General features: G+C 47.6%; 1 protein-coding gene across 1 annotated transcript in view; it reads left to right on the forward strand.

The window, feature by feature from the left end:
• Positions 1-11,773, forward strand: part of LOC119386533 (uncharacterized) — a 33,218-nt gene extending 21,445 nt beyond the window's left edge. Inside the window, exon 8 of the mRNA XM_037653801.2 lies at positions 11,369-11,773. Coding sequence (XP_037509729.2) covers positions 11,369-11,559 — 191 coding nt within the window. The 3' untranslated portion in view covers positions 11,560-11,773. The remainder of the gene's footprint in view (positions 1-11,368) is intronic.
• The last annotated feature ends 284 nt before the right edge of the window (positions 11,774-12,057 follow it).

A 12,057-nucleotide genomic window follows, 5' to 3' on the forward strand; every position in this document is an offset into this window, starting at 1 on the left:
GACCGAGATGCGTAGACCGCGAACGCCGGTATTCCAATTGGGCCTGATCACTGTTAAGAGCGACCGTGTAGCAGAACCTGATCCGCATCATTCCTGATCGCGATAAAAGTGGCCGTGTGACAGTGACGCTATACTTACCCTGCAGGGCATGTGCAGTTCAATTCTGTTATATTCGAATCACCAGCCAACTTCAAGTCGACTTGATGTGGATCCTTTGTTAGGCCGAGCGATCGCAGCACGAATGCGATAATGTGCACTGAACCGTCGGAGGAGCACCTGGACGCGATGGCACTACATTCAATAGTGTGGCCCGCTGCAACGACCTCGTCGCCTTCAGCGAGACACATGACACCCTCCCCAACTTGGTTAAGAATGGTGCTCAAAGGCAAGGGCACTGGAAAGGAAAAAGAGAACTCATATTCGCCTCACGACACGTTAAAAGGCGACGAGCGCATATTGTGCGGTCGCATCGAGCAAATGCTTTTCGCGATTCACATTACGAATTTCCGTTGCAAAAAGCAAATAATAAGATTTTAACAGGTTACCGTCGACCAAACCGTCGTCGTCTTCCATCGCAAGTTCGCGAAGTACAAACACCGCATACAATGCTGCTGAAGCGGCCACGGCTGACCGGCATACACACCTCGGGGTTTCGTCCGTTCGCCGCTAGGTGCCGACTCTGTTCGATCTCGTGGTCAATACCGTTGCTTTAACAGCGGAGCTGTTTAAGCTTTTCATTCCATTGTTTCGCGTGACCAGAAAACTAAACTGCAACTAACGCGTGCAACCAAATAACTCGGCCGGCGTGCGCTCTTTTCGTTCTCTTCTTAGCTTTAGGATTGAATATAAATAAGGATAGTTTGCTCTCGGCATCGTACATTCAAGAAATGAGGACAGTGACAGCACAATTTTCTGCATCGCCTAAGTGGCAGATACTTTGGCCTGTGGCCAGCACAACCATAGAGGTTGACATGATAGATGTGTAATGTAGGCGTTACCTCAATGAGTGTGCCTTCTGCAGAAAACAAAACAGAAGCACAGAACAGATAAGCAGAAGAGAAAAGAGGAAAAAGAAAGACAGAAAGAGAAAGGAACAAAGAGCGAGAGGTCCTTGACAATTAAAACCGCGCTAATTAGGATCATGCTAATTAAGACATTGCTAACTGAGACCGTGCTAATGAAGACCTTGTTAAATATCGTATTGCCAACTAAGAGCATGCTATTTAAGACTATGCTAATTGAGACCTTGCTAATCCAGATCGGCCACAAGCTCCGCTGTTAGTCCAGCCTTGCACCACTCGTGCAAGTTGCCACATTTTCAACAGCGGAGCTGTTTAAGGTCGCCGTAATTTGTCGGAAACAGAAATAATGATCATCATTAACCGACACGCGCTCTCTTTGTCGTCTTCTTCATCGTCGTCTTCCTCGTACATGCTACGCTCCCACAACACGTGCGGCGATGTCTCCGGCGCGGGATAGAATAGCCAGCTGGGTGAGAGAACTAGCGCAGAGATTGAGAAAGAGAGAGAGAGAAAGAAAGATAGAAAGGAAAAGAAAGAGAGAAATTATCGGCGAAAGAAATTTCTTGGCCAGGCGGGATTCGAACCCGCGTTCTCACGATCCGAAGGAGAGCACCGTCATCACTCGGCAATCCAGGCACGCTAACAGAGCATAGCATAGCCTTGAATAGTATAGTATAGCATGGGGCTGGGAAAGGGAAGTTAGCGTGAGGAGGAGAGATGTGAGGGTAAAGAGGAGGGAAAGCAGGAGGGAAGAGAGTAAAGTATAGAGACTGAGCAAGAGAAAAATAGAAAGTCAGAAAAAGAAAGAAAGAGCGAAATATTCAAATAAATAGAGAGAAATACAGGGAGGAAAAAAATATAGAAATAAAGAGGACGCAAGCCAGAAAGCAACAGAGAGAAAAAAAAAGAAGGAGAAAGATAGAAAGAACAAAAATTCGGCACAACCCCACTCCTCGTGGGAATCGGTTTCATGCAAAGTAGTCAGCGAGTAGTTCTATGCTGGATTTTTTGTTTTGTTTTGTTTTGCTTTGGGCCACGCGTTACGAGGTGGATCGACGTGTCGTTTTAAGTATAGTAGTTGTCTGCACATCTTGGGCTCACCAGGCACGTCGACAGCCCTGGCGGTTAAAGGGTAACTTTTGGTCTGACGTAACGCCAGCACTCACGTTAAAACTCATAGTATTATCAAAACGAAGTGTGCTTTATGACACGATGATGTGAATATCATACGTAACTTTCGTTAATGTATTCCTCCGGGGTCGAGCAATGCCTCAATATAGCTTGCTGGATCATAGGAATACAAATGTAATGTTTATTAGTGTGCTATAAAAGCGGAGCCAACACTGGAGTCACAGTCGTTCATCTGATATGACGCCTGTATCGTAGGAGTATCATGTAGTGTCTATTCCTTTATTGTAAAATTAGATAACCAGGACCACAGCCACAATAGACGTTGCACCGACATTACACCTGCATTGACTGTTTTTCCAGACAAGTTTATAGACCTGACGTGGCTCTCAGGGGCGTAGCCAAGGGGGGGGGGGTTCAACCCCCCCCCCCCCGAAATTTTTCAGTTTTGCTTGCGTGTATAGGCACGCACACATGCAAACGCACGCACGAACATACATAAAGTATGGTTGAACCCCCCCCCCGAAAAATATTTCTGGCTACGCCCCTGGTGGCTCTGTGGTAGAATAACTGACTGCCACGCAGAATACTTGGGTTCGATTCCGGCAGGGATCATAGTTTTAATTCTTTGCATTCGTCAGGTCAACGCGGCCGATGTCGGTTTTTCTTAAAGATCTCGCATTTAAATTACCAATGTCTGTTCTTGCCGTTCCCGGGTAGATGTAAACTGTCAATCACCTGTGGCGCATACCGGCATAGCACGGCCCGTGGTAAACGGGTATGTGCCACACGTATCTGGAGGAAAGGGTTTGGCAACGTATGCGACAGTATTTTCATGTTAATCATGTCATGACCCGACAGTGATATTCGTCAAATCCTCTTACTTTCCCATGCCAATTTTCGTCTACACCAAGTTATGGAGGCGACCACGAGAGCACCGAGACGTAGTACACGTGGTGCACGGAGTTCGTCATAATTTTTATCTCGGTTAGCGCATTTATAACTGGGGTGATAAATTTGGCTTTGATTCCTCTATTTGTCTTGCCGGCGCAGGGTGCTAAAGACAGGTGCTACATATCCAGGGTGCATGATTTGGTTTGATAGTAGAGCATGCTTTAAAGTTATTGTCGATAGAGAGCGCAATAAAAACAAAGTGAACAGAGCGTTTTGTTCTGTCTCAGGGGCGTAGCCACATTAGGGCACACCCGGGCCCGTGCCACCCCCCCCCCCCCCCGAATTTTTTTTTTTTGCCATAGCATACAGAGCAGAAAATGACACTCGACCACGTCTGCCTGCTCGTCCCCACTACAGATCAAGGAGGTGCCCCCCCCCCCCCCCGAAAATATTTCTGCCTACGCCCCTGTTCTGTCTCCTCTGTTCTTATCGCGCTCCTTGTTAAAACTGAACTCATGCTGCAAATCACTTTTCTTGCTGCAATATCTGCTACCAAACGCTCTTGATTGTTCCCATTGTATGTGTAGAAAAAATATGCGCAGTATGCCGCTGCCGAATAAGCGTTACCACAGTGAAGGCTTTGTTCAAGGAATTACCGTAGATTAAAGCATACTTGCAAGCGCTACATGCGCCAACAAAACGTACATATCTGCTGCTTGAAACACCTTCCTCTCAATGGCCTGTTCGAGGAACATCACCTAGGTTATTGGCTCGGGTCCCTGTCAGGCCCAATCTGCGGTCGGGCCGGGCCGGGCCGGGTAGGTGAAATGTTTTTCTCTGGTTCGGGCGGGGCCCGGGTATCGCTTTTGAGTCACCGGGTCCGGTTCGGGTGGGTAAACTTGAACAAGTGCCGGGCTCGGGTCGGGCCCGGGCCGAGAATCGCGGCCCGTGCAGTGCTCTAGTCATTACCTGTCCTAAGTAGATGTATTCCTTTACCACTTCCAGTGCCTCGCTACCTATCACAAAACGCTGTTCTTTTCCGAGACTCATTACTTTAGTTTTCTGGATATTAATATTTTGACTTACCGTTCCGCTTTTCTGGTCCATTTCATTGATAATGAGTTGCGATTCGTCCCCTGAGTTATTCATGGATGCACTGTCATCAGCTAATCGCAGATTACTTTAGCTGCTCTCCATTAACCTGTATCCCCAGCTCTTCACGCTAAGGCTCTGAGAACCTCCTGTAAGCACGCGGTGAATAGCGTTGGGGATATCGTGTCGCCCTGCTTTACACCCTTTTTACTGGAACTTCATCGCTTTCTTTATGGAGGACTATGGTGGCTGTGTATCCGCCGTAGATTTCTTCCAGTATGTTTATATATGGTTCGTCGACGCCCTTATTCCGCAGTGCCTCCATGACTGCTGCTTTCTCGACCGAATCAAATGCCTTCTCTTAATTTATGAAGGCTATGTAGAGGGGTAGGTTATATTCCGTGTATTTCTCGATCACCTGATAGATAATGTAAATATGGTCTATTTGCTTATTAATACAGTTAACCCTACAAGAGTCATTACAGGTGTATTGTCTAGTAGCCTGTACGAAATCCTGTTTGGTCCTTTGGTTGATTGAATTCTAAGGTGGTCTTAATTCTATTAGCTATTATCTTTGTAAGCAGCATGTAGACAACGCACAGTAATCTGATCGGCATGTAATTATTCAAGTCCTTGACGTCCCCATTCTTGTGCATTAAGATGAAATTAGCATTCTTCCAAAATACTGGTGCGCTCACCGTCAAGAGACGCTTTGTATACAGGGTGGCCAGTTTTTCTAACACAATATGTCCGCCGTCATTCGACAGATGGGATGTTACCTGACCAGCTGCTTTGCCTCTTTGTATCCCCTCCAAGGCTTTCTTTGCTTCCCCTGTCGTTACTGGTGGGATGTCTGATTCCTCTGGGCTACTACTGCTCTTACATTATCGTCCTCGTTGTCCCGGCTACTGTACCTATCTCTGCGAAACTCCTCAGCTACTTTAACTGTCCTATTCATATTGGTATAGTGATGTTGTCTTCCTTGTCCCTTAGTGCACACATCTGGTTTTTGCCTCTGCCCAGTTTTCCTTCACCGCTTTGAGGCTTCTTCCGTTCTTTAGAGCATGTTCCATTTACTCCATATTATACCTTCTTATGTCGGCTACCTTACGACTATTGATCAACTTCGAAAGCTTTGCCAGTTCTGTTTTGTCTGTTTTGTTTGAGGCTTTCATACTTTCACGTTTCCTAATGAGGTTTTTCGCCTCCTGGTAGAGCCTGTCACTGTCCTGTCTCATGACTGTACCTCCGACTTCTAGTGCACACTCCGTGATGATGATCATCAGATTATCATTCATTGCGTCAACGCTAAGGTATGGAGCGAGATCCTGAATTCCTGTACTTTCCCTCTCGGCGCTAACTCATTTATTGGCTTCTGCCATTCCTTCCTCAATTCGAGGCGAGTTCGAGACCTTACGATCATATGGTCACTGTATCGTATCTTGCCAACCACTTCCACATCCTACACGATGCCAGGGTTTGCGCACACTATGAAGTATATTTCATTCTTAGCTTCGCCATTACACTTTCTCCTTGTCCACTTGCGGATCGCCTGTTTTCGATAGAAGGTATTAAAAATCTGTAAAGGTATTGCGCTCTGCGAACTCTACTGCGAACTCCTCTCTGGCATTTCTAGAACCGATGCTATATTTTCCCACTGCCTGCTCTCCAGCCTGCTTCTTGCCTACGTTGGTATTAAAGTCGCCCATCAGTACTGTACACTGTGTTTTTACCTTACTCATTGCTGATTCCACGTCCTCATAGAAGCTTTCAATTAAGTGGTCATCATGGCTGAATGTAGACGCGGATCCCTGTACCCCCTTCTTCATCTTGCACCTCTTATTAAGTTTAATTACGACATTTGCCACCTTCTCACTAATGCTATATTGCCAGATATATTTTTATGAATAAGGAACCGCATCCCCAGTTCTCTTCTGTAAACTAAGCCCCGATAGTATAGGACGTGCCCGTTATTTAGCTGTGTATAGGCTTCATCTTTCCTAACTTCACTGAACCTTATTACATCCTACATAACAGTGCGAATAGCAGTGCTAGACTCGCTACATGCCCTCCATCGCTACAACGCGATGATGTCCATATCATAAGTAGTGGTCGTCGGCATATTCCTCCGGGGTCAAGCAACGCTTGACTATAGTTGCGGACTCATAGGTATACATATGTAATGTTTATTACATTGTTATGAAATCGAATAGCCAGCACTGCAACCACGATTGCCGTTGCCCGGACATGACGCCTGTATGGGATCTTTTTCCGAAGCAGTTTTTAGCACTGGCGTGTCTCTGTGGTGGAATATGCTCGACCGCCACGCAAAGAATGTCTGGGTTCGCTTCCAGCTCGAACCGTGATTTTTATTCATTGCGTACACCTGATTTATCGCTCGCCGACAACGGTGAAATGCTTCAACGAAGAACTGCTTCGCATTTAAAAATGGGATATGCATTGGCTCCAACATAGCGCCAATACTAAGCGATTTATTGTTGGCGCACTACGACAGATTCCTCCAGGATCGCCTCCGCGCAGCGGGTGTTGTTTTTTTAATGACCATATAAGGCCGACCTTGATGAAGCCACTGCTCCTGTTGATCAATGCTTTGGGATATTCAAGAAGATCTATCGGGGCTCGACGGCTCCAACAGGGCAAATCCGATTTCTTCACATTGCACTCGACTTAGAGGAGTGGCACACATGTAGGATTTATGATCCGTGATCTAAGAAGCACACCCTCCCCTAAATGTCTAATCATTCCGAAATGGCGAAGGCCCTCAGGAATGCACTCTCCGCTCTTGCTCCCCCTTGATGCCCCCCAAGTGGCATCACTGACACAAGTCCCGGTGCACTAAAATGTATCCTCCGCAGTCTTGGACAGAGTGAAGGCAAAAAAAAAGTTGGCCGCGTATCTGCGTGCTTCGCTGCAAATGTCGTCTAAAGACGATAGAAGAGGCGCTGCGTGAGATATGGACGCCATCTGGAAATACGTCGGGAAACATCAGTGCTGTGTTGCGGGCTGGTAGTCCCAGCGCAGCAGCAGGCGAAGACAGGTGGGGACGCCAGCCAGCCCGAACACGCGGTTTGGTGCGAAGCGCTGAAGCATAAGAAACGTCCGCACTCAACGAGTACTCTCCACACACTCTTTTATTTACACGTCGCCTGGGTAAAAGGAATGCCACAGCGGCGCCCCATGGCATTCGTACAGTGAAATACAGAACCGAAACCGAAACACAACAATGAGCTCGTGCAGAGGGCACGGAGGAAGTCAAGTTTAACGCGCAGTCGCATTTTCAGCGCAGCTTAAGAAACTAGGGTTTTTAGAATTACGTATGTATGCATTTTCTAATAAAGGAGCACATTACCTAATACTTGCCTAGTGATGTTGCGCCTCAGATATGCGTAATGTTTGCTTTTTGATCAACAATGTACACAAGTATGAACCTAGTCAGCAGTTCAAGATGGCTGGCCCTTGGGCAAGTGTTTCAACTTTGGCCGGGTGGCTGAATCGAGGGACGTGCCGACAAACAGAAAGACAAAAAGACAGACCAAAATTTCTCCGTTTAAGTATCCCAAGAAAGACTATCGTCTTTAAAATGTCAACAGACAAGTATCATAACCACTAGACCACCACGGCAGGCCCCAGTATCAACATTAAGACGGGTAATGAATCTACGTGTTCATTGCACAAAGTGTGGCGGTTCACCCCTCCTAGAAGAGACATGTATTGAGGAGGCGTAGCGATAAGGTTGCTGGGAAAGATTTCGAGGCCTTCCGGATACGTCAAAAATAACGGTCCTACATAAGTTTCCCGACCATCGCTCTCAGCGATAAGGAGCTTAAGTATCTTTTCAGTTAATCAATTCGTAGTGGCCTTTTATTTTGTGCTTTTGTAGCGTTAGCTACACTTGCCTAGCCGGAGCCGGTTTCGCGTGGGTCATCATGAGCCGTGCTGCGCATGCGCGAGGATGAGTGCGGAGCCGGCATCTCACGCGCTCTCCGCCACCGCCGCGCGCGGCGCGCCGCTGCTGGTGGCGGAGAGCGAGAGGAGTGGCGTCGTAACCGGGCAGGACAGACTGGCGCCGGCGCACGCGACTCGCCGCTGCTGCTCTGCGCATTCGAGAGGGGTGACATCGTAGCCACGGCGCGCGCAGCTATTCGCCTTTGCTGTGCAGTCGCCGTCTGACGATGCGCTGGTGCCGCTTGATAGCGCCTCTGACTGGCGTTTGCAGGTGGGTAACGCCATCGAGAAGGAGAGCGCAAATGCTGCTCAACGGCGCAGAAGAGCCGAGAAGCTTATGTCATCGGATCCCGAAGTAGTTGCTTGGCAATTAGCGATTCAGCGTACGAAGAATGAACAGAGGAGGGCTAAACGTGCTGCGGAGACACTGGAGGAAAGGGAGGAAGGTCTAGCAAAGTGGCGTCGCCAGGATGCTGAGCGACGTGCCCAACCACCTCTGCAGCAACAACAACAAGACGCCGTCGATGACGTCAAGGCTCGCCGATCGACTGCCTATACTGTGAAACTTAGCGAAAGCGCCAGTGTGACTCGGACCTTCGAGACGGACTTCGTAAACAATCCGTTTGGATACGTGTGCGACGTGTGTGAAAGACTGGCACATGAAAGACTTGACGCCGCTAAGTAGTGCCATGCGTGAAACGTTGAGTTTAGTGGCGGCGCCTGAGTGGGGTGAAACCGTGGCGCGGGTTTGTACAACGTGCAAGAACTTTCTCGTTAAGCAGAACATTCCGCTCTTTAGCGTTACCAATGAGTATCGTTACCCGGCCATGCCGCCAGGTCTACTGGTTCTGAACGATGTGGCGAATGTGTGTCATTGGAGCAGCAGTAAGCATGACAATCAAGCTGATCCTAGACAATCTGGAAAGCTCAGAATAATCAGCTGAACCTTTGCTAATGCTACGTAAATCCTGGCATAGCCGGGCTAAGCCACTGCAATTTTTTTAGGTACGAGGGGTATCCAAAAGATTTAATATTAACAAAGAGGTCATAGAGGTATTTACACGAAACGTTTTGTGCATAATCAGTGTCATTGCCATGCATACTTGTGCAAATATCAAATCTTTGTCTCGAGTAGGTTTATTTGCACATGCTGTAGCAGTCATCAACTTGCATGTACAGTGGTCAACTCTCATATCTATAACGACGGAGCGTCGTGCTCCGTACTGCACGAGCGACATCTACAGTTGAAAACGGGGCACCTCTGAGCATGCGCAGCCCCACTGATGCGCCTACCTTGCATTTTCGATCGTTGGTTATCACCGCGAATGCAACAACTACTTTGGCCGTTGGAAGCGCTGTCACACACAAACACAAACGCTGTTTATCACACAAACAAAAAAGAAAAAAAAGGAAGCGAAGCGAACCGTTGTCAGCGCGCGATGAAAGCTATGCTGCGTGTTGATTTGCCGTGCGCGGTCACATTGTCCCAGCAGCAGATTTGCGTCCACTTATAAGTTTATCCATTGTCCGGCGCATTGTCGGTACGATATGATACTGTGAACCGAGAATAAGTACGCAGTATAAAACACGCCGATCCGGTGATTGCACTCTCTCTTTTTTTTTTTTTTTTTTGGAGCTATACGGCTATAGGGTTGACAGCGCTTCTGACGGCGAAATCAGTTGTCGCGGCCGCGGCGATAACAAGGACGGAAATTACATGGCGAGCGCATCAGTGACACTGCGCATGCTCTGATGTGGCCCGTTTCAAGCTGTAGATGTCGCTCATGCAGTTCCGAGCACGACGCTGCGGCGTTATAGACATGAGAGTTGACAACTGTACAAAAAGATTGAAGCCCGCAGCGTCATATGTTCCTACCTTTGAAGGGCAACAGCACAAGCCAAATCCACGACGAGATGAAAACTCTATGGGAATGAAAGCCCATCATATGACACAGTTGTGAGGTAAAAGAGGAAATTTCAAAGTGGTCACGTGTCCTTGACAGACGGGCCACGAGCGCGGAGACCCTCAATCAAGGATGATATTGCCACGGTGAAGAAAGTGGAGGCCGGTATCTTGGATGACAGAAGATCGACTACGGAAAGAGTAATGACGGAGACTGGACTAAGTCACGGAATTTCGTAGAGGATTATTCATGAGGAACTGCATGTGAATAAGGTGTCTGCACGCTGGGTACCTCGCTTGTTGACGCCTCTTCAAAAGCGAACTCGCTACGACCTTTCCCAGAAGAATTCGGCACAGCTGGAGCGGAAGCATCCATTGTCGCCGCCCACCGGTTAGGCTATGAACTTTTGCAGCATCCGCCTTACTCGCCTGATCTTACGCCAAGCGACTTCCCCCTCTTTCCTGAGATAAAGAAACCACTTCATGGTCACTTTCATAGTGGAACAGCTGCTTTCAAACAAAGCAGGTGACTTCTACTAAAAGGTCTTGAAACAGGTGAATAAACGCTGGCAAAAATGTGTGACTCTGCAGGGAGACTGCAAGGAGAACTAACTTTGACCACTGCAAGTGACTGTTGTATGTCTTTTATGATGATATTCTTGATTCTTTTATGTAGCTTTACGTATTGTGACGTGTGCGCAACAAGAGCTGATAGGCGATGACTCGCCTAGTCTTTCTCCTTTTTGTGCCCCGTTACAAAAGGTGCAAAGCGTAGGAATAAATATGTGCTGGACGTCAGCGCTGGCCCCGTGCTCTTTGTTCGCGTTTGTAGGCGGCTGTTCATGATTGTAATCTGTCTCATTACATGGAACTGTAAATTTTTTGTCTCTGTTTTCCTATATCCATGAATACTCTTTATATTCAATTCTTTTTTAAGAACAAGAGGGCCCGCTGCAGCTTTTAACTGCGCTACCTTTAGAAGGATAGAAAGCTGGGCTGGTTGGTGACAGTACTCGAACATTCTTGAAACAACGCAACGACGACGAGGACGAAGAGAAAAGAACCACAAACCACATCTACATCTACAGCGCTGACCACAGCGCCGAGTCAGCGCTGTGGTTTGTGGTTCTTTTCTCTTTGTCCTCGTCGTCGTTGCGCTGTTTCAAGAATGTTCGAGTGTGGTACCTTCTTATTGGTAATCCTGAGTACGTATATACGATAATGTACCATACGTTTTTTTTATTTCTATGTGTTGCCCTGCCATATGTAGTGTTCCCGCCTGCAATTGTGTACATATACTTGAAGCCAGTACCAAAACAAGAAGCAGCTCTGACAGATTCGTATGTCTTTTTTTTTTTTTCAGGCGGTTCTGAGCGGCGCAGCAGGCGAGGTTCGCAGCTCTGCAGCGGCACCAAGACTCTTCTCGGCATGCATCCTGCAAGCGGTCCGGCGAGCCCGGTTGGCGAGTCGCGTGAGGACTTACTGACTGAAGCGCAACGCGAAGGCCGAGGGGGTACCAACCAGTGCTTCGTCTACGACACCCAGTTGGCCTAACCTCTCACAAGGGATCCTCTTGCGTGCAGCTCGCAAGCATAACTCCATCCGCAACACCCCCCCCCCCCCCTATCCAAAAAAATATCGCTCACAATCGGCATTAAATTATTGCTGTCCCGCATATTCAACTGCATCATACATGTATATTTCTACAGAGGTTTCCTTTGTACATGCACTATTTATTACATCCATGCTATTCACCAGTCATTAAATAAATGACGTTTAATGTCTTGATCGCTGTTTTCTTCTGCGTTTCTTTAGCGGCTGCAATTTGAGCACATAGCCCAATTCCTTGTCGCCTTGTCAGCGAAACGACTGAAGTTTTCGTGATTTCTGCAGATCAACGCTGCTTGTCACAGATAACGCTCCTTAGTATCGAATGAACGAAATAAAAGAGAAGATATGAAAGGTGCAAACGCGTTAGCATGAGCTAGCCATTTACTACGTGCATATCTGCTACCCGTTCTCCTGGTTATCTCCAGTTTATTCCCTCCTGCA

The sequence above is a fragment of the Rhipicephalus sanguineus genome, chromosome 3 (genome assembly GCF_013339695.2).
Source record: "Rhipicephalus sanguineus isolate Rsan-2018 chromosome 3, BIME_Rsan_1.4, whole genome shotgun sequence".
Taxonomy (NCBI): Eukaryota; Metazoa; Arthropoda; class Arachnida; order Ixodida; family Ixodidae; genus Rhipicephalus; species Rhipicephalus sanguineus.